Source organism: Lycorma delicatula, chromosome 1 (assembly GCF_047948215.1).
Source record: "Lycorma delicatula isolate Av1 chromosome 1, ASM4794821v1, whole genome shotgun sequence".
NCBI lineage: Eukaryota > Metazoa > Arthropoda > Insecta > Hemiptera > Fulgoridae > Lycorma > Lycorma delicatula.
In genome coordinates this window covers 184,270,981-184,295,516 of record NC_134455.1, presented here as the reverse complement: position 1 = coordinate 184,295,516, position 24,536 = coordinate 184,270,981, and the positions used below count along the sequence as shown (strand labels likewise).

The 24,536-nt window shown below is 29.4% G+C and overlaps 1 protein-coding gene across 1 annotated transcript in view; it reads left to right on the top strand.

Moving 5' to 3' along the window:
- LOC142326097 (uncharacterized) overlaps positions 1–17,138 on the top strand; it is a 126,718-nt gene extending 109,580 nt beyond the window's left edge. The window contains exons 18-21 of the mRNA XM_075368282.1: positions 2,467–2,623; positions 4,655–4,793; positions 6,957–7,032; positions 16,207–17,138. Of these exons, the coding sequence (XP_075224397.1) occupies positions 2,467–2,623; positions 4,655–4,793; positions 6,957–7,032; positions 16,207–17,000 (1,166 nt within the window). The 3' untranslated portion in view covers positions 17,001–17,138. The remainder of the gene's footprint in view (positions 1–2,466; positions 2,624–4,654; positions 4,794–6,956; positions 7,033–16,206) is intronic.
- Positions 17,139–24,536: the final 7,398 nt, after the last annotated feature.

Below are 24,536 nucleotides of genomic sequence, written 5' to 3'. Positions count from 1 at the left end.
TGCATTAAAGTTTCCCACCAATAATATGCTCTTTCCTTTGTTATCAATTTCTTCACCTAAATCATTGAGAAATGTTATAAAATTTTTTTGCTTGTGTTTGGGGAGTGGTAGCAAGAAAATACTTTGCCCACATAAAGTCCTCCACCAATCCTTTTGCAGCTATTGCCATACTATTAACCAAGAATCCAATTGCCACATCCATCAGCTGGTTTACTTTCCACATTTCCCTCGCCAACATTGAGACATTTGGTTCCAACATTAGTATCACATCTATTCTCACCCTGATTACTTCTATTCATGTTCAATTATAATAACCTCATTTTGGTGTCTTACACACCAACAACCTTTTTTTTCCTGTTTAGCCTCCATGAATCACCATCAGGTGTTACTTGAGAGGATGATATGTACGAGTGTAAGTGAAATGTAGTTTTGTACAGTGCCAAGTCGACCATTTCTGAGATGTGCCAGAAATCAGATGTGTTAATTGAAACCCAACCACCAAAGAACACTGGTATCTATGATTTAATATTCAAATCCATATAAAAGTAACTGCCTTTACTAGGATTTAACATTGGAACTCTTGACTTCGAAATCTTCACCACTAGACCAACCTGGTGGGTCATGCCAACGATCTGTGGACCCCCTTATAATACAAAGCATATACTGATGGCTCTTTAAACTGCACCCTTCTGTGCCTAGTCTTTCTGCAATTAAAGCATAACTGGGATCTATCCATCCTTCCACAGTTCATCGACACATGCCCTACGCTTCAGCACCGTTCTTTGAACTCACTTATTTGTGCCCTGCAGTTGACCCATCCTACTGCTATCACCTGTTCGATTAGTCTCTTCGCCACCATCATCGTGGTGATAACAGTCACTTTTTTGTATCTCCATAGGCCAGACGTATGGATATCCTAAAATCGCTCGTCTCCCCTATAGCTTGCGCTATCGCATGTTGAATCTCCAGGGAGTTGGGAGGGAAGTAAAATGTATAATTTTAAAAACTATATTTTCTGGAGTGGAGGTTGGGGTGGTCAAATCGTGGCGACACCCCGGCACAAAAGATTCGGAATGGCCCGAAATGGATAGATCCAAAAGGATGAGGATGAGTAAGGATTATTACGGGAGTTATAACAAAAAAGGAATTCTCCTAGTAGTCTGCACCAAACACTTGAAAAAATTCAATTGCTCACCTCAGTCATCTGAGAATAGTAAAATTTCTCCAAGTCCTTGTTTGTAAACAGTTATCTTTCTTGCCAATACATGAAGCACAACTAGCTACTCCAGTGTAGTTCTTATTGCCTATGGTAATAAGGTCAAAATAATCAAAATTGTTGTAAAAAAGTTGTCCGTTACACAGAAATTGTTAAACCACTAAAATACAACCAGTAAATATTTTCCTATCAATGTTTATCGTCTGTTCCCAATTAATCACTAAAAAACCTAAACCTAACAAAAATTAATACCAGACACACAGAGACATTGAACCACACTGTTACTTCTGAGTGGAGAGGTTTTTGGTGTAATTCATGTGGATTATCTGACTTACAGTTTGGCTCATTAACATATATAGCCATCCAGATGGGAATGGCTTCTTCACTCATCATTATTAGGGCATTTGTATTTTTTGTAAGAATGGCGTTCATTATGCCACAAAATTCTTTGCATTCCACAGAATCTCTTTCAGTTAGCTGCTGGATGATCATTATTTTGTATGGGTGAAATTTGATATCACCATGTAGGATGCGACGAACGTGAACGTGACATACCCAGCACTACAACTTGTTGCCTAATGGATTGTTTTGGACTAGCAAGAACCTTCCTTCTCACTCTATGTTTTCCAGAGTTCAGACTGAATGGGGAAGGCCAGGTGGTGTTTTCGTCATCACAGATCCAATACTTCTAAACACCTCAACCCATCAAAGTATGGTGTTTTGATCTGAAACTGCACCTCAATCTTTGACATAAAAATTTTGACAGAAAAGACGTTGAACTATGATCACAGAATCATTGTTTCTAAAAAAAACTGCTAAACAGCAAACACAATGATGTTCTACGCTCCATAGCGACTGAAACTGCATAGTTTGAGCTGGCCGCCAGAGGTTGCTCAGTCACTGCTGAGTACTAGCGGTCTAAAAAACATGCGTTTCCTCTGCGCCACCTGTATTCCTGTATTATGAAAGGTGTGAAATTTGTTGTTACCTAACAAAAATTCAGGTTTGAGCAAATACAAATACAAATCAGTTTTCAGTAAATACAATAAGTATTTTACATTAGTTAAATATCATACAATTAAGTAGAGATTAATTTTTATGAAGTGGGTGGTGATTTACAGCAAGTCATGATTTTTAGTATATCATTGTACTTTTTTATTTCTTTTATAAAATTATATTTGTGTGTCCATTTTATTATACATTTTAATGTTATTTTTAATGAATTTCAAATTTTCTTATTATTTTTAAAGGTAGTGGAGATGATAGCGAAGAAATAGAAACTCAGTCTCAAGGAAGTATGCAGTTAATTGAGAGAACAACTGATAACAAAAGAATAATATGGCCATCATTAATTGACTGCAACCATCCTATTAGTTGTATCATTTTAAGGCTAATTGGAAAGGAATGGTATGGCATTCAGTGATTTATTGTTGCTATTTATCTACTTTTTGTGAACTAGTATTATCTGCATTACCTATTATATATTTATTCTTGTTAATAAATTTTATAAACATGTTTGTATAGATAAAGTTCAACCGGAAAAAAAAAGATTTTGTACCAAACTTGTACACATACCTTCCATCAGTCAATTAGTCAGCTGCTGCATTACCTTAGTCTGAGTCATTATTAACACTGTTATTGATGTTTTCTTGAAAATAAACTGTATAAAATCTTACTAGTTATCAACTTTTTAGATCCAAGAAAAGTTTTCTTTATATAATACGTGATTAAGAAGCTATGTAAGAGGCATGTTTTTAAAATATGGTCTGTTTTGAATTTGCTGCAATATACACAGTATAAACAGATGGTGCTTGCAGAGCTCAATTATTTCAATCAATAGTTAGCTGTTAGCAGTAATATTTTAGTCAGTCATTTTGTTGTTACTATTCATCAATTGTTAATGAGTTCTATAATTTGTGATCCTGCCAAGTATAAAGTACAAGGAGTAATCTGATTTTTTATGGCAAAAAACAAATTTTTTGGGTAAAATTTACAGGAAGATTTGCAACATTTACAGCTTCAGTATTATGAGTAACATTAAAGTAAGATGATGGTCTTACTTTATACTGTTCATTTCAAGAACAGTGATCAAACATCAAAACAAAGCAGTTGTCAATGCGATAGCAATGTTCATCATCTCCTAGACTGAAGAAGTTCAAACAGGAAGAACTACAGTAAAAAAGCTTATGCCTACTGTTTCTTTTTTAGTCAAAAAAAGTGTTTTGCTTGCCAATTTATTGATCATGGAATTACTGTGAATGCCAGTATGTATTCCAAAATGTTAAATCTTTGGAAGCTATAAAAAACAAACAACAGGGATGCTGTCTTGCAGGAGTTGTTGTTTTTGCATGACAATACCCATCTACACATAGCAAATCAAACAGTGAGGCAGGTAAGTGGAAAATTTTCAATAATCCTGACTTAATGCCCACAATTTTTTTTTCTTTACCTTAAACAGTGGCTTTCATCACTGTTTGAAAAATTATGACAATGATGATGAATTGAAAAATGGCATTACTTTGTGGTAAATCACTGGCGGTGGAATTTATTGAAAAGGGAATGAAGAAGTTAATAAAATGCTAGGGAAGAATCTGTTGAAGTTGAGGGAAACTATATAAAAAAGTAGAAAATGAAAGAAGTTTTTATGTGGAATAAAAAAGGTTTGTTCATACTTTTCAGTTTTGTTTTTATTTTAAGAAGAACTTTAAAAAAACATGCCTTGTTGTATGTAATGAAGTTCTAGTCGAGCATAAAAAATTGTGCATTATGATTTGTAAAGAAGGAACTTGACAAAGTTTTATTCTTTATATTTCTTGTGATTGAAGAACTGAATCTGTAAAGTTTTATTTTCTATGCTTGAGTATGCTTATTATTAAATTAATAATCTTCCTTATATTCAGTTCAATTTCTGTCTTAATAAATTTGATTCTAATTTTTGGGCTTGCAACTATTTCTTTCTTAAATTTCATTGAATTCATAATTCTATTAAAGCCATGTTTCTAATTTTTTTTTTCTTAATGGTATTTGAATATCCATATTTCCAAGGTTTCAACGTCACTCCATTATAATCCAATAACAAATTTGTACCCTTTCATCAATCATTCGGCAAAGATTGCTTGTTTCTGAACAGAAATTAAAAATCTACAGTATTTATTTTTGAAAAGCTATATAAAAGATGAAATTATTTTAACCCTTGGGCCAAATATTGGTTATAAAAAAACCTTCTAAAAATAAAAAGTTTAAATTAATTATTGTATATGTATTGAATTAAAATGTTCAGTATAACACTATTAATGTATGTATTAATCCTTTAATTGCGAAAGTTTCACTCTATACCATTTTGTATATTTTCTTTTTTGGTATAAGATATTACTCACATATTTTAATAATTATATTTTATGTAAAAGATTGTTAATCCATTTATTTATTCTGTTTTAGGGCACAAGATTTAGAAAACAATTTACTGTCAATGGATATCTCCACTGTTGGTAAATTGAGTTCATTAACTGAAAGTGTTGTAGATAAAGTTTTACCAATCAAATCACCTAAGGTTGAGAGACTTAGGAATGCCTTAAAAGTAAGTAGCCTTTTATTGTTGCTAATTCAGAAGTGAATAGAATTTTGGCTGATTTGTTTTAAGGAATAAAATATAAAATTATAAGTTATAAAATTAATTGCCAGTACTCCTTTAGCCACTAGTTCTTATCTCAACCCAAGGGAAATATTTGATCAGTTAAATTTTTTTTTGTATAGTTTCAGTTTTTTTCAGTGTTTTGTTGAAATGCTTTCTTAGTATATTCAATTTATTAAGCAAAATGGTTGTTTAATTTTCTCAAAATATTTATTGTTATAAAGGTTAATTTTATTTGTTTTTTTGTTTTTTTTTTAATAGACGAGCATTATTTATTAATTACTCTGGTTTTCAGTTATATAACACTTCAGTAAACAATAAAAATGAATAAATCTGTAAATTTTAATTTAATTTATTTTGCTGTTAGATTGAATTTTTGTAAAATATGAGAATTTTAATTATCTACATGTAGAGTATATAAATGTACTCCAACTCAGCTCAAAATATCACTTACAAATAAGCAGTTATGTAAAATACAACATGCTCTTCATTCAGAGCATCCTTGTCAACTGAGATTACAGAGGTTATTTTAACTTACAGCTACATCTTTCTCAAAGGAATTGAAAAAGAAGGTGTTGTTTAACACAATACTTAATCCTTATTAAAAGATTCACCTTTTAAGGTATACAAGTAAGGTATAAACAGTTTGCTTTTATATACTATAGTAAATTTATTACGAAAGTTGACATTGCCCACTTAGCAAGTGAAAATGATGAAAAGTAACATTTTCTATGAAATCTCTGATACCTCAAAAAAAAGCTTACAAAATTTTTATAAATTAAATTCCAAATTAAAATTTAGGTTACTTACTAAATTTTCTTTAAGAATATTCTTCAAAATTCATAAAATGTAGTGTTAGATAAATCATTGAGATTTACATATTATAACATTAAAAAATAAAATATGTAATATTTTTACACAGTAATAATTATATTTTTACATAAACTTCATAAAAGTTAAAGATCTTTTGATAAAATATCTATAATTAGGGAATAAGAATACCTTTAAATGATAAGCACTTCATTTCATTAGTTGCTCATTTATGCTCTCTACTTGATATTTGCATTAGCAGAGTTGCTTTTCCACTTTTGTCTAGTTATTGGAAGTGATATCATGGTTAAGTCAAGGTTATCATAATTACACTGGATAGAAAGGGTCAATTGTAAGAATAGAAGATAGGTGGAGCAAGATTGTGATTAAGACTGCTTTTCTCAAATGATCATTGATGGTGGCATAACTTAATTGATTCATATAATAGCCAGTTCTCCAGATATTTAGTGCACGTTTCTTGATTTAGGAGCTGTGTTTGTTTGTGTAATGAGCTTAGCTGTTTGTTCATTGCTGAATCACCTTATCAGGATATTGTTAATTGCAATTCCAATTACTGAGAACCAAGAAGCTGTCAGTTAATATTACTGGTTTAGCCAAGCCTAAAACTGTCCCAAATTAGAACCAAGCATTTTAACAGGTTACACCAGTTCAAAAATATTTGGTTTGTCAATTGACATTTTAAGAACAGTTTCACAGTTGATGAATAGAAAAAAAATAAAAAGAGAAACTTCATGCACACTTTTTTTCTTTATTAGCAGCTGTGGTAGAAATTAACAACTTTTAAAGCACTTAGAAAAAGACTACAGCTACTATATTCCATAACCAATGCTACACTAATGTGTACTTCAGAATTGTCAACTCAAAGCATTTCATGGCGCATCATGTAACTTATTTTTAACTGCATTAAACTATTATTTTTGATTATACTAAGTGAAATGAAAACAGACATGTTTTAAAATTATATTTGGTAACATAATGCAAAACCAGTGATAACTGATTTTGATCATTTTGTATATATCAAGGTAAATTAGGAGTAGTAACTCCTCAATTAAGCTATGCATTTATATTATATTGTTTTTTTTTTAACCTCATGGAGAATGAACCTTGAATTGTTAAAATGAATGCTAAACTAACCATTAAAACCAGTGAATTTTTTTCTTTTAAAATTATATGGTTTCAAAATCTTTTTCAGTAGAATTGTGATTTTTTTTTAGATTAAAGTAAACAATTCTTTTTATTTACATTATATTTTTACTCAAATAAACTTTTTTTTCTCAGGTATACGAGTCAATTTTGCTTGAATCGAAAGATAAAAATACAGAAACAGAAAATGTAACAGAGTGGAGTAGTAAAGGTAAAGCAACTTTATGTTATTTATAAATTTTTTAACATATTCATTTCCAAGCTGGGTTGTTTGTTAGACAAATCAGCTTCTCTAAGAAATTTTAATTGGGTGATCTCAATGTTTAGTAACTGTTTAGTAACATTAGTAAAAACACAGTTTGAATAGAAATTACTAAAACATGTATATTGTAAATAACTGGACAGATTGAGTAGAAGGTACAAAAAAATAATTAAAAATTTCAGTCTCTATAAATTTACTAATATCATAAAGAGTTTGCTATTAACCAGCCTTTTTTTCTTGTTTACTTGAATAATATATACTGAGGATTTAGTAACTTATTCTATGACTTTCACTTGAGACTGGAATTAAGATAAAATCCAAGGAGTTTCATCACCAGGGTTTTTTTTTTATTCTTAACCTAAATGTATACAATTTACTCTCAGAATGATTCAGTAAACCCTATTCAGATCCTCAAAGTAAGGTCAGAGATCAAATGCAATCGACATACTAAATTGGTCTGAAGACAATTAGTACAGAAAACTTATTAATTACAATAAAAAGAAATGGGATAATATCAGTTCAATGAAATGCCTTGTTTACTTAATATTGAAAATAATGTTTCAAATTAGTATTGTTGGGTCAAATTATTTTTAAATTTGCAAATTCAAAAATTTATACACTTCTGTGTAAATATGGTAGATTATAATTTGTTGTATTTGCATTCCTAATTTTTCATCATAGTATTTCTTATGTGTGAAGGTTTTCTGCACATTTTTCTAGTAGTGCGACCTCAGTGTTCAGTTGCTTTACTAAGAGATTAAATCATTAACATGTGTTTAAATTAATTTAATAATAGCATTTATTTTGGTCTAGGAGTTTTTTAAACGCTTTTATTTAACTTTCTCTGCACTTCGTTGTTTGGTAAGATGGTCAGAATGTTATCAGCAATATTTTATCTACTTTAGATGAGATAAAGGCTAAAATTTGCACCTTGTTTGTTGTCAAATGCATTATGATATTTCCATAAAAAAATTTCTTTTCATAGAAAATTTGTTTGCAAATAACAAAATTTCAAACAACTGCACATGTGTACAGAAGACTTTGATCCAAAGTACCTGATTAGCCTATAATGTGAATAAGCCTAGTATAAGCCTAATGCATAAAATTAGCCTGGTTCAGTGAATAACTGCTCTTAGATTTATGCACAGATGTTTTTGAGTCTGTTATTCATTTTGCTACATCATTATATTTTCGAAAAAATCCATATACAATTGTATACAATTGAGTAAAGTTGCATAATCATTTATATGATTTGTTTAAAAGTGATAAATTAACATATTTCCCTAAAATTGTATTCAAGAAGTTTCATAGTAATATACTAAAATTTTGACAGTAATTTTTTTAGTCTACTTGAGACTAAAAAAGATAATTTTTAAAATACAATTTTTTTCATCTTTTATGACTGCTTAGTATCTCTTTAGTCAGTTGATTATCCAAATCTTTTTGAAGGGACTGTTGAGGTCTTGCAGTCCCAATACTTTTTCATAGATTCTGGATCTCTGTGCCCTTTCTGGTGTTGAAAATGTTTTGTTTGAGTGTGAAGTAAGTGTTTTTGTCCTTAATTTTTTTCATTTAATTTCATCTTTGCTGGTGGTGTTTACTGGTGTAAAGCCAATTTTCTTCAGATCCTCTTTTATTTATCTGATCCATCTGCATCCTGTCTTGGTGTTTTTTGAGTCGAGATTGTACTGTACCAGCTGTTTCAGAAGTCTAGAGTCTTGGATAATCATGATTTGTACAAATAATCCTAGTCTCCTTTTACTCAGGTATTAGTGATGGATTCTAATTCTTTGTACACGACTTGTTGGGCACGATCCTTCACTGCTCATCTTTCTGGTACGTTTTTTAATGTAGGTTCTAATTTTTCTTTAGATTTTCCAGTCTGTTAGTCTAATTGTTCGTTGAGGTGGAAGAGTGTTTCTGTTGCATATGTGGCTTCCGGTTTTCCCGGTGTTGTGTCTTATTTTTCCATTTATGGATAGATATTTTTTACTGAAGGTGTACCAGGTTAATTTTTGTGCTTTACCTAGTTTGTTTGTTCTTGTTTGGATTGAGGTTTTTTCTGTTCAGGTTGTTTGTTATTTCTCCGAGGTATTTAAATTGGATTACTATTTTGACATTATTACCATTTATGTGTACTTCTTTTAATTGTGTTGGGTTTTGGGTCATAATTTCTGTCTTTTCGAATGATATTTGGAGACCAATTTTATTTGCAGTGTTTTGAAGTTCTAATATCTTTTAACTTTGTTGATGTCATCTTTTAGCAGTGCCAAGTCTGTGAAACCAGGCAGTTTGTTTTGATCTTTTGGCTTATTTTTATTTTTTGGGGGCATCTTTTTAGCCATTCCCTCATTTCCACTTACAAAGCGCTGTTAAATAGCAGCAGTTCATTGCCTTGCTACAGACCTGTTTTGATCTCAAATGGTTCCAAGAGAGTTAGCCTCTGAATTTCACTTTTGGCTTAGTGTTTGTGAGGGTCAATTTTATCATGTTTATTAATTTGAGATGCAGTCTGAGGTGTCATAGAATTTCTAGTAGGGATTCTCTGTGGAAGCAATCATATGCTTTCTTGAAGTCAACTAATGTTATCACCTTGCCTCTGCTTCTTTTTCTGTTGTGTATTAAATTGAGAATCATGATCTCAACTGGACAGCTTCTCCAGGGTCTGAAACCTCCCTGGAATTTTGCTAGTTAGATATTCTTTTATTTAACTAATGAAAAAATTACAAAAAAGTACTGAAATTTCACTATTTGGAAATTATTGAATTGAAGTATAAATTGTTCAGAATAAATTTTCCATACAAATATTTCTAAAAGATGCACTACAAAAAGAAAAATAATTTCACTTTCATATTAAATCAAAAATAAATGTTTATAATAAACTCTTTGATTAAATTCATATAATATTTTATATTGATAATGATGATCTATAAAATTGTTTTCTTTTCACAGTGGTGAATGTACTTTATGCAAACATTTATTTATTACATCTCTCAGCTATGTTTAATTATAATAATGCATATTGAATGAGTTTATTAACAAAATTCCTTGAAATAAATAAATATTAAACGGGCATCCTATACTTTTATAATTCATAACATAAAATGTAAATGAATCTTGTTAATAAATTCATTCAATATAAGTTATTATTAAATATAACTGAGAGATGTAATAAATAAATATTCACATTAAAGTACATTCACTACTGTGAATAGAAAACAGATTTACTGATCATCATTATCAATATAAAATGTTATTTTAATTTAATCAAAGAGTTTATAATAAACATTTATTCTTGATTTAATGATATTCTAAAATATATTTGTATTGGAAAATCTTTCTAAACAATTTATACTTTAATTCAATAATTAACAAATAGTGAAGTTTTGTTACTTTTTTGTAATTTTTTAATTTAAATAAAAGCATATTAAACTTGATTTTGTGCTGAACTATGTGTTGCAACTCGTATATAGTTTCATAATTTCAATTAACAGGGATATGAAAGAAGAAAAAAGAATTTCAGTGGGAAATGCAGATAACTTAGCCATCCATTAAAAAGAGATTATAGCCTCTTTTTAATAAGTATAGAAAAAAACAACTTAACTTGTTCTTGCCTGTGCACCAATTATACTGTAGCGAATTCTCCCCTGCTTTATTCTTATTAAACAGATGATTGAAATTGCAAGCAGTTTAATAGGAACTCTTTTTTTATTCATAATTCTTTTCAGTGTGTTGTTTATTGCAATTATTAAGCTATATGTACTGAGGTTAAGCTAAGTGGATAGTTCAGTTGGGGGGCGGGGGTGAATTATATATATATATATATTTATATTTAAATTTTATTAAATAAAATGAAAATTGTGTATTAATTTTTACAAGTGCTGCTATATCTGTTGCAGTTTTTATAAGTTATCTACTTAAACACTGTCTGATGATTTAACATATTGAAATTTTGTTATTATGTACATAATACTTTTCTAATACATTTAATTTTATGTCACGTTTATTAATTTATAATTGTTGATATCAGAAATAGAATGCTTATTAGGTATTAGATGATTTGCCATATTAGAAAAATCTAATTATCATTTTTGTAATTTCTATAATTTTCAGAACTCTACTTTTAAAGTCTATTTGTTTTTCTATATAAATACTATCACAATCGTTAATTTAATTTTACAAAATCCACATGATTATTTTTTATTATTATTGTTATTAATTTATGTGATTATTGGTTTGAATGCTGAATTAAATATTTCTTTACTGTTAGTTTTAGTAATATTTTCAATGACAGTATTAGTGTGTTAATTCTCTATGTGTATTTTTTCACTCTTATGCATATTTTGATAGTTGTTTTTTATAAATATTATTAAGGTAGTATCATATCCATTTTCAACCACTGTTTTATGATGTTTACGAGGTGCGACAATAAAGTAATGAGACTGATGTGGAAAAAAAATGTTGCTTACCGTTTTAGTCATGTTTAGTGTTGTCTCCTTCAAAGTAATTCCCCTCTGATTGCACACACTTATTCCTGATGATATCCAAACAATGCAACATATTGGAAACGCCACCCCTTTGTTTGATGACATGAATTTATTACAAAAATATTAATGTTAATAAAATACTTACGTGACAATATTTAAATCATCTTTAAGGTTCATATATATTTCATAACATTGCAGCCACTTTTCGTAATGTTGCTCAGTAATGTTTGAAAACTCACTTTTAATGTTACCCTTCAATTCATCTAGTATATGAGGATTATTTTTAGAATTTATACTTTTTAAATACCCCCTATCGAAATAGTTTGCTTTGTAGGATTTTGGGATCTTGTAGGCCACAACCCTTTTGATATCAAATGATAACCAAAAAATTCCCATAACGTATCCAGCGTTTCATTAGCAGTATGATATATAATGTTACCCTATTGGAACTCTCTCTCTCTTTCTCTGGAATTCTCGTTCGTGTAAATCTAACACAGCAATAAACTGTTCAATTTAAGTTGTGATAAACCAAACCATATATAGATTTGTCAAAAAATAAAGGCCTTATTACATGACGCCAGGAATCGCACACCGAACCCCAATTACTATTACTAACCCTAATTATTATTTAGTTGTGGTTGTTCATGAAATGCGTGAGGATTTTTAGCATTCTATATTCAGCAGTTTTGACTGTTAATGTAGCCATCCAAGTGAAACCATGCCTCATTACTGAAATAAACATGATTCAAGATTTCAATACCATAGTCATCAACAAGAGAAAGAAACCAATGACAATATTTTAAATGTTTTCCGTGCTCTACTACTTTCAGTTCTTGAACGAGACAGATGTGATAAGTATGCAATTGTAATTTTTTAGTTGCCCTGATAGTTCTAGATACTATAAGCCTGTGAAGATAATTTTTTTATTCATTTTCTGGGTAAGCGAGTCAAACGTTCTTTCACATTCTCCAGAACTTCTACTGTATTAACAGTGATGATTGACGTGTACTTTTCCAAACGTGTACACTCCCGGTCTCATGAAATTTAGTAATCAGAAGCGATATTGTTGACTTATTAGGAAGTGAAGAATTACAAAATTTTTATCCGAAATTTATCTCACTTTTTCGTAAGCTTTATACGCGCAATAAGTCTCAATAATAAAAAACACACATTCATCCTTGGAAAATGACATAGTTAACACAATAGAGATGAATTTTTACTGGTATAGCATTAGTGCATAAGGACATTACATTTGTTACAAGCTGCTAACCTTCTGTACAGTGCTGGGAACTGATATGTTGGGAAAAATAAAATTTACCTATTCGTGACTTGTACCTTCTTAATCTTAGGATTGTGAACTTAAAATATAGTTTCTGATTAAAAATTTCTGCATCATAATTACTTGTAATTTCTTTTTAATTATGATTTAATTATAAATTTTGGTTTCAACAGTTTTTTTTTTAGATTATGTCTATGTTTTTGTCTATGTTATATTAATTTCAATTAAATTTCTTATACAATCAAAAATTAATGGTCTTGAGCTTTTTTGTAATTTTTAATATGTAGTATACATTTCAATATTTTCTCTTTTAGTATCCTTATTTAATCTCTACCTTGGATATCAGAGGATATATTACAGCTGATGGATGAATGTAGAAAATATAAGAGTGCTAATGATGAAGAAAGTAAAAGGAACTATTGACCGTTAAGAAATACTATAAACAGGAAGTGTTAACTAGCGAAAGAAGAGTGGATTAAAGAAACGTGTTCAGAAGTGGAAAGAGAAATGATCATTGGTAAAATTGACGGAGCTTACAGGAAAGTTAAGGAAAATTTTGTGGTACATACATTAAACAAAGATGGTACACCAATTTATAGTATAAAAGGCAAAGTCGAAAGGTGGGTGGAATATATTAAAGATTTAAATGGAGGAAATGAATTAGAAACTACTGTTGTAGAGGAAGAAGAGGAAATCGAAAAGGATGAAAGGGGAGAAACAATACTGAGATCTGAATTTAAGAGAGCATTAAAAGACTTGAATTTGTGTGAAAGGCTCCTGGAATAGACAGAATACCTGTAGAATTACTGTGCAGTGCTGGTGAGGAAGTGATAGATAGATAGATAGATTATACAAACTGGTATGTAATATTTATGTAAAAGGGGAAGTTCTGTTAGACTTCAAAAAGAGTGTTATTGTCATAATATCAAAGAAAGCAGGAGCAGATAAATGTGAAGAATACAGAACAATTAGCTTAACTAGTCGGTTACCAAAAATCTTAACTAGAATTCTTTACAGAAGAATTCAGAGGAGAGTGGAAGAAGTATTAGGAGAAGACCAATTTGGTTTCAAGAAAAGTATAGGAACAAAGGAAGCAGTTTTAGCACTCAGATTAATAGTAGAAGGAAGATTAAAGAAAAGCAAACCAACATACTTGGCATTTATAGACCTAGAAAAAGCATTCGATAACATAGAGTAGAATAAAATGTTAAGCATTTAAAAAAAAAAATCAAGTACAGAGATAGAAGAACAATTGCTAACATTTACAGGAACCACACAGCAACAGTATATATAATTGAAGAACAAAAGAAAGAAGCCGTAATAAAAAAGGGAGTCTGACAAGCGTGTTCCCTATTCCCGTTACTTTTTAATCTTTACATAGAACTAGCAGTTAATGATGTTAAAGAACAGTTTAGTAGCGGTACAAGGGGGAAAGATAAAAAGATGCTATGAATTGCTGATGATATGGTAATTCTAGCTGCAAGTAAAAAAGATTTAGTAGAAACAATGAATGGTATACATGAAGTCGTACGCAAGAACTACCGCATGAAAATAAACAAGAATAAAACGAAAGTAATAAAATATAGTAGAAATAATGTAGATGAACCACTGAATATAAAAATAGGAAGAGAAAAGATTATGGAGGTAGAAGAATTTTGTTATTTGGAAAGTAGAATTACATACTTTAAGGACATAATGTCAGGACAACATTTTTGAAAGTATGTGATTGGAGCGTAGCTTTATATGGAAGTGAAACTTGGATGATCGGAGTACCTGAGAAGAAAAGATTAGAAGCTTTTGAAATGTGGTGCTATAGGAGAATGTTAAAAATCAGGTGGGTGGATAAAGTGACAAATAAAGAGGTGTTGCGGCACATCGATGAAGAAAGAAGTATTTGGAAAAATATAGTTAAAAGAAGAGACAGACTTACAGGCCACATATTAAGGCATCCTGGAATAGTCGTTTTAATATTGGTGGGACCAGTAGAAGGAACAAATTGTGCAGGCAGGCAATGTTTGGAATATGTAAAACAAATTGTTAGGTTGTAGGGGGTATATCGAAATGAAATGACTGGGACTATAGGGAATCTTGGAGAGCTGCATCAAACCAGTCAAATGACTGAAGACAAAAAAAATTAATTCAGAAACGTTCAACAAATTCTTTAGTTTTTATCTTGGCTTTATTCTACTGGAAATTATTATTTTTTTATGATTGCATTTTTAGGAATTAAATTCAATTTGATTTATCTTTTCATAATGTTTAATATGCAATTTATAGAAATAAAAACTTGTTTTTGCTTGATTTGCATTTGTAATTATGTTACCAAAATTAATATTTTTAAGATTCATATTATTTGTATAATTGTACTGTTTAATTTCATTTAAATCCTATTATATAAACCGCCTAGTACAGAATTAACCTAATTTTTGGTAAAAGTGCTTTCGCGGCAGTCATGATTAAAATAATTCCATTATTATTAATAATATTATTTTAATATTTTTATTTTACTAAATTGGTTTTTTTTTTTTTTTTTACTAAATTGTTAATAATAAAAATTATAAATAATATTATTATTTTGGTATCTTTATTTTTAGATTTTTATTATGCAATAACAGAATTATTTTTAATCATCATTATCATTATTGTAAGAAATAAATGTCAACAAAATAATTTTGAATTTAATAATTTTTTTCTACCACCACTGATGTCAAAGTAGCACTTTTTAAGAACAAAACATTTTTTAAAAACATACATATAAAATCAATTAAAAAAGAATTGCAGATATTAAAACTCCACCACTGTAAAACAGGCCAACAAAAAAATGGAGTATTTTTTTTGTACACGCAATGCCATATTTGAATATAAGTTGTCTTGAAATTGATTGAAACTCAAAACTTATGCAGAAAAGAACAAGTTATTTATTGTTGTAGAAATAACAATTTTTGTACCTTGTGGCTCATGAGTTTGGAAATTTTTCAAAAGCAAGTTTTTTTCTTTCATAACATATTACAATTTGAGAGATTTTCCTGATTTCATAGCATGGTATTTTCACTTTCTGGAGATATCAACAAGCAATTATATAGTAATACTAAAAGTAACTGAACATGTAGAATGAGAACAGTAAGTCTACAGACATTAAGGAAATTGTGAATATCAGAAGATCCTCATCATAGTTTCTCACTTATTCATAAAAACAAACATAATTTTATGACACTAGTAGCATTGAAACAGTATTAATATTTGTGATATAGATCTAGCTAATCAAAAATATTATTTTCATTATTGAAATATTTATTTTTTTTATTTTTGATTTTCTTGAGTATCATGTCTTATTGGTTGTAATTTCTTTTTTTACAGAAGAATCAAAAGAGGTGATTTACAAAAATGAAGAATTACTTGAGGCTGATAAATTAGAAAAAGCTGTACCTGCTTCTTCAGAAAATGACAATTCTAATAATGATGATGACACAAATATTAATGATAAAAATGAAGATCTGAGTAAGATAGACACAAGTACTAAATCATTGGGAGAATTATTGCATAAAACTTCACCGCAGGAGATTAGTGATCTTTTAGAAGATGATTTTAAAATTACTTTATTGAAATATCAGTTACAACAAAATAATAATAAACTGCTTAATACATTAATAGAAGATTCTGAATTTAATACGGTATTCGATAATAGTAATTTACTGAAAAACGTATTATGTAAAATTAGCAAAAAAAATAAACATGATATTATTACTTCTATATTGAATGAAAACAGTTGCGATTTAAAAGATATATTTGGATCATTGAATAAAGGTATAAAAAATCCAGAAATTTTATATGATATTTTAGAAGAGGGTAGTTTATTTAAGGAACTTACACAGAATCGTAATTTAGTAAATAAATTTTATTTTAATATTGATAAAAAAACAAAAAGTACGCTTATTTTGGAAGATATAAATACCAATTCGGTTGCCTTAAATGATATTTTACAAAAGACTAACTGCGATGTTACTGCCGAATCTATGGCGTCATCAGTAAGCAAAAGTACTGAACTTATTGAAATGTTTGTTAAAAAGACTGATTTTAAAACATGTGCAACTTTATTGAAATTATTATCGCAAAAAATGTACGAATCTGTGGCAAATGAAAGTAAACAATGAATTAATATTTATATCATTTGTTTTAACTTTAATCTTTTTTTTACAATTCACTTATAACCACCTGCATTTACATTTATAAAATGTGTATAATTTTTGTACAGTTTTTTTTTTTATTAATATTTCTAAGTTTATACTGTGTTCAGTAATATTTAGATTCTATTTTTTAACTTCAAAACATTTTTTTTTAACTGTATTATATATATACATATATTTTTTTATCATTAATTATGTTAGTATATATAAGATCCTTTTTATATGATAATTATAGAATAATTATTATTTGTTAAATGTATACTTGATTTGTTTAATATTTGTGCTTTTGTGATAGATTTTTTAATAATGTGACATGATATATATATTTTTGCATTCACATATGGTGTAATTTTATTTACGTATTTTATATTTAGATCATTCATTTTGTTTTAATTAATTAGTCCATCTCAGGATAATTGTATTCATAATAATTTATGGATGAAGAAATCTATATTACTGCTCTTAGGAGTTATATTCTCTGAAAATCCCAAAAGTAGTAAGTTTACTATAGTATGGAAAAGAGAAAGTAGTACTTATATTATAGGTTTTATTGCATAAAAAAATTTTTAGTTCTTAATGATTGTTTACAACAGTTTTATTTAGCATGTACTTTGTATTATTCCAATTATTAAAATTATACATGCATAATTAAACACTTCCACATGTTATATAGAGAAAAAAGCTTTAAACTTATCATTAAATTCTATTTTACTTAGTTTTATTACTCCTAATTGTTTACTGAAAATAAAAAAAAAACAATTAATCTTCATTGTTCAACTTTTTTTTGTAAGTTTTTAATTAGAATTTAATTCTTTTATTAGAACTTAATACTTCATTGCTGGAATGGGTCTAACTCTTTCTAACACTTGGTATTGTGACTCACCCTAAAGTAAAAATTTCATTCAGTGATTTCATATCTTCAATCTTCAAATTATAATCAATAATCTTATTAACATTATTTATATCTCTTAGTCATTCTCAGTATATCAACCTTTTTGTAACTGTCAACTTATGCAATATTAGTGAGTTAGATTTCTTGAAATCCATCTGTTGATATTGTGCCCTTTGGTGAAGTCTGTTATTGAAAATCAATTGTTTGATCCATTGTTATATAAACCACACTACTCCATAACTTTTTCCAACAACCTTTTTACATGGACTATTCTATTTCTTTAATTTTGACTCTGCAGTTATGCTGTAATTCTTTCAACACTGGGTAACACTGATAAACACAATTTTTCTTTCTACATGTGATACATGAAACCAGTCTTTTTATTAATGCCAAAAGTGAATAATTTGAGCTCAGAAATTTCCCATCATTTATGTTTTTGAAAAATTCAAAATTTAAATTTCAAAAATTGTTGATATGGTGCATGATTGATTATACACGTACATTTTTTATTTTATAAAATTACTTTATGTGCTCAGTATTAACTCTATTAATTAGATGTTAATCATGAAAGAATAACTAAGTCATAACACAAACATTGCATATCACAACATCATACCTCTGTGTTGTTGCATACATGAACAAGATTCATTATCTCTGTAAATGTACAATTTAAAATAACATAAAGATTATTGGCTTTGTTATAGCCTATTGCTTTTAATAGTATAATTTCTTCATGTAGTATGATAACTACTGAGTAACAGTAAAATCTCATAGTGCCACGAAAGTGTGTAAATGATTTGAACAGTTTTTGTTATGTATATGGTGAGTTCAAAATAAAGTTACATTAGGAAATCATTACACCTTTAATCTGCTAGCTTGTGTATCTTCAGTCGGTGATCATTTAATACTGCATTTTGAACTTATGTGACTATTTTATCAGTTGTAACAGTTTTCTGATGTTTCAAACAAGAATGATCGTATGTCGGATTTAAATTCAGCAGCCCACTTTTTTTACTGTCAAAGAAAAATTTTTAAGTAAAGTAACTTTTAACAACCCAAACACCCTTCAATTTTATCCATTTTTCAGAAATTGTTATTTGTTATAATTTGTTTGCTTTAATCAGATGCCACAAACAAGCAATTAAAAACACCCACCTGAAACTTTTTAGTACGCCATCTAAACATATTGTCAGTATGGCCATAGGGCCACACTTGACAGATGTCATATCATTTGGTCATATTTGTGCCATCTCTGTATCAGACCATAAACTTTCTGAACATCTGGTAAGAATGTTGGTGTGAATATGTCTAATTACATGTACTTATTAGATTGCTTTACAAAGCAGTTTGGAACAATTCTTTATAATTAATGGTATGCTGAAAAAAGAATTCCTACTATTTAACTGAAGATACCTATTGCAAATATTTTCAGTTAGTATTTTATCTACCTATAATTATTTAAAATTTTGAATTTTTCCATGTATAAGTAAAGTACTTTGTTATCTACCTTTTAATGTATTTTTTATTCCCCCCATCATCTGTGAGGCTTTTCATTGAAGTTTAATATTTAGTAACCCTAAAAGTAATAATCTATTATTTTTAAAATTACATACAAATGCTATTTAATTCTTTTAAAAGCCAGGGGTAATTTTTTTGAAATAGAAGTTTATCATGTATTATGTTAAACATTAATTGCCAATTAATTTTTTTTAAATTATTATATTCATACTTTTTCCTTGATTATAGAGTAAACAATGAAAGAACAATTTTTCTGATCAAATTAAAGAAAATCATGTATACATAATACAAATATCTAAAATCTATTTACATGCACCCAATCATGTGCATATATATGTTATCTACAACTACATTAATGTAATGTATCTTAACTACAAAATTTCATTCATCTGAAAAACTTACAACAAAGAGTTTATAATGACTATTCAGCTAAAATTAAAAAAATATATATATATTAGTAAATTAAATAACTTAAAATTTAATAAGTTGTTTATTTTCTGTATACCTAGAGTTGAGTTATAGTTGTGGAGATGAGCGAACCTTTGTTCTGAATGCTCCTGCTTTGTGGAGAATTTTTATGGTTGTGTTGAACTCTTTTATGTGCAAGTGGTGTCAAACCACATAAAATGTTTAGCTATTGTACTGTTTGTGAAACAATTTGTTTGGTTTAGTGTGAATGAGTTATTTAATGTAATTTTGTTTTATATTAAAAAATTGATTAGTATTGTTAGTAACATTTAATGATTGTATGAACTAGTTTACTTCTAACAGGGTGTTAATGGTAAACAACTCAGTAATTATAGTGTTTACTATTTGCTCTTCTTGGAATAAGGTGATTGCGGCATGTATTTATTTAATTAACATTGTTTTGATAGTGTTTTTACTCTGTTTATCTTATGATAAAAAAGATGATTAAATAGTATAAATATTTAATACTATGCTTTATTATTATCGTATTGGAAGGGTATGTTTATTTACTCTTTTATTATTATTTCAATAATAGTGTAAATTGTTGAAGTCATGGATGATCCTAATTCTTAAAAGGTGAGTTCGAAGGTGCAACGCATGCCACTGTTAACTCCAATGGGTAGTCTTCTTGACTTGTCACTGGAGGTGGGATGGCCAATTAGGGATTTTGTTGTTGAGGCCAAGAGCCAATCAAGACTTACAAACTGACTCCGTAGAGAAACAGCAGGCACTTACGAGGAAGGCCACTTACGAAGTTAAACAGCCTGACAGGGGATCTGTATTTCACAGGCTTGTCTGTAAGATTGCTAATGTTGCCAAGACGATCCACAAACATGTGGATAGGAACATCAGAAGGGAATAAAGCAGGCATAGCTGGAACCGGATAGACTTATTGTGGAGTTTAGAAGTTTAAAAGGCAAGTTGGGGGATATCGATCGTGTAGACAAGCCGTGTCAGTCTATGTCTGTCACGGTTCAGACCCAAAAGAAGGCTGGTGTAACAGATGTTACTCTTCTCAAAGAAGGAGTTCCTGATAAGGAGGTTACCCAGCTAGATACAAGGAGATGGGCCCTCGGAGTTATATATGAAGATAGTTGGATGAAGGAGTCTGTGTTCTCTATGAGTGATAGGAGACACTGTTCTCATATATGATTTGGTCAGTGATACAAACTATTCCAGGAAGGTGAAGGAGAGATCCCCATGCCTTGTGAAGCTACTTAAGAAGTGAAAAATTAAGGGAGGGCACCTTATTAGGGAGGTTAGTGATGCGTCAATCCTGATGAGGAACGACCTTGATCTCAGGAGTTCGTCTGTCTAGATCAATGATCTGGTGCGTGCAAATCGCCAGATGACTTAGAGAACTTGCAGAAGAGGTTAGCATCACAATTGTATGATGCCATGACATTTTAACTGAAAAATTGAACATGCATCAGGTTGCAGCAAAGTTTGTTGTTCATTTGATGACTGAACAGAAAAAGAACATTGATTGGACATTTGTCGGCAACTTCTTGAACAAGCCATTGATGATGAGACATTCATGAAAAGGATCATTACAGGAGGTGAAATCTGGATTTACAACTACGACATCGAGACAAAAGTTCAATCATCACAATGGATTAGCAAAGGATCTCCACGCCCCAAGAAAGTACGTCAGTCTCGATCCAATTTCAAAGTGATGCTTTTCATTTTTTTTTTTCGATTTTAATGGAATTGTGCATTTTGAATTCTTGCCTCAAGGTGAAACAATAACTGTGCGTATATCAAGGTGTTTTACAATGTTACGTTAAAAAATCGGCAAAAAGACACCAGAGTTGTGACAAGACAACTCATGCTTCTTTCACCATGACAATGTGCTCGCACACTAAGCTTTGTCAACTTTGTGCCAAAAATCAGATGACTGTCTTCCCTCAGCCTCCTTTTTGGCCAGACCTGGCTCCTTGCAATTTTTTCTTATTTCTGAAATTAAAATCAGTGATGAAAGAATGCCGTTTTGAGACTATTGATTATAAAATAAATTTGTCACAGACCTTAAAGGCCATTTCAAATGAATTTATCAGGATCAAAGGAAGTTTTCATGGAAACGCTGCTGAGAAAAGTGTGTGAACAGTGAGGATGGGAGTACTTTGAAGGGGACAAGGACCAATAATGTGTAAAATTAATGATCAAGATTAAAAAAATAAAATTCGGTTACTTTCTGAATCGACCTGTGCTATGCCTACTGTTTATATAGCACAAGGTTGTGTAGGAACATGAAGAATTGTAAATTGGCAAATTAAATTTATTTTTATAAAATTTAAAAAAACAGTATTATTCTGTTGGTTAGTTTTTAACGAATATGAATTTTTAAAAAAACTTTGAATTTTCTACATCTTAATTAGTTAATATGTGCTCAAATAATTTTCTGTAAAGCATTCCACATTTTCTTTTTTGTGTTTATTTAATATCATACATTATTTATTATTATTATTTTCATATGTGTATCATGTGCTATCATTTTTTGTTTTGTTATAAATTAAATGTGTGTTTTGTAATGCCTATTCAAGGTCTTACAACAGTTTCCTTTTGTCCATCCATGTAAATGTCGGCTTATTACTACTGTGATGTATGTAATGTATTATTATTATGAACTGATCAGAAAAAAATATGCTTTTTATTTTGCTAACCTTTTTTTTGTTACATATCTTCAAATTCGCTGATCTATTTAATTCCAAACTTAAGCATAACTAACAGAAATTCCTCCAGCGTTTTAACCTTACTTCTTTCTAAAGAGATGATCATTACTTAGTTATTTTGTCCTATGATAAATTTGGTTTCATTACCACTTCTTTTCAAACTTTCCATACGTTCTGCCAATACTAGACAATTTGTAGATGGCAGATCCATGCCATATTTTGTATATCTGCTCCGATTGTTTTATATTTTCTATTTAATTTACAGAAGTTTGCCTCTGCATAGATTTTAAACAGTATCTGGGTACGTAGATCCTAGTAGTATTTAACTTTCCTGAAATTTTATGATATTGTCCTGGCAATGTTAGCCTGGCAAAAATTGTTGTTGTATATGTTGTACCTTGTTTTATGAAGTATTTCTGACACCTATAAATATTACATTTATTTTTTCTGCTTTATTTCTATTTTTCCAGAATCGGCCTCAACATAGACTTATAATAACTATATTTTTATGTGTTTATTTTAGAAGTTGAAGTTTAAACCAGTTTTTTGTTAGAGAAGAAAAAATAAATAGTTTTATATTACATTAAACAATCTACTTCTTAGAACAGGTTTGAATTTCATAATAGTTTGAATTTTTTAACTGGTTTATCAATAATTTTGGAATGTTCGTTTCTTAAATTTCATTTTATAAAAAAATGAGTAAAATAACAAAAAAAAAGTGCTTCTAACTTTATCAGTGGAACAGTGCAGGGTTAACTTATTATGCTGCATCCAAATTTTTTATTTATTTACAAGGATAGATCTTTTATATATTTTTCCAAACCTAAAAATTGTAAAATCCTTTGCTATGTTTTTATATTTTCTTCCTGTTAAAAAATTTGGGTTGTGTGCCATAATTATAATGATTGGAAGCAAACTGACATGGAAAAAAATCATTTCAAAAACAGGAAGATTGAAGTATATTGTTTTCTAAATTGAAACTAATCATCATGTCAAGCTTATTGAAATAAAGGAGAAATTTAGAATTCGTGTGACACTGTCCATATTATTCTTTGTTCATTATAGTATCTGGCAGTATAATGAACATTATTGTTTTTAGAGAAACAATATTAGATTAGACTAGAGCTATTTGTATCTTATATGTTTTATATGCATCACAGTCATAAGAAAGACTACAACAGGTAGTGTAAAGTATCAAATTAAAGTTCACTTGCTGTGAGAAACAAAGCTGTACATAATGTTACCGTTCACTAGATAAGAATTGAGGGATAATTGGTAAAATAATACTTAATATCAGCTAGTTTAATCTCTTCAGTGCTTCATGATTGTCTGAAAATATGAGTATTCACTTATTCTAAATCCTGACACCAGCAATAATATTTATATATTAGAGATATTGTAGAAAGGAGATAATACATGATATTATTATCTAGTGCTAAGAAAAATTTTAGTTTTGACTGACTTACCATAAATTGTATTAGAGTTTGCCCATTAATGCAAGAGCTGTTGTGTAAAATTCTAGTAGCTTATTTTTTTGATATCAGCTATTTCTTCTATCACTAAAGTTGTACATTTGAAGGATTTTAAAAATACATCCTTCCTACCACGAGATTGATCATCTCAGAATAATATTTGGCTATGGAGAGATAATGTTCTTCCAATTCTAGAAAAAATATTCTGGAAGCTTGCCTCAACTAAAATTTGACAGTCTACAAAATCAGATCCAGTAATATTTCAAGGGCAAGTGTCTGTGTACTTTAAAGGGCCTTCAGATAAGAAGATAATCTCTGTAGGCCAATTATTATTTTTCTGGCTACCACGTATTGGGCTTTCCGCATCCAAATAATGCTCTTTACATAAGCTGTGGTATGAGCAGTGTCACATGTGGCTGCAAAATTATCAGATATACAAACCTCAGGATCTACAAAGATATGTCAGCAGTTCAAAAGCTGT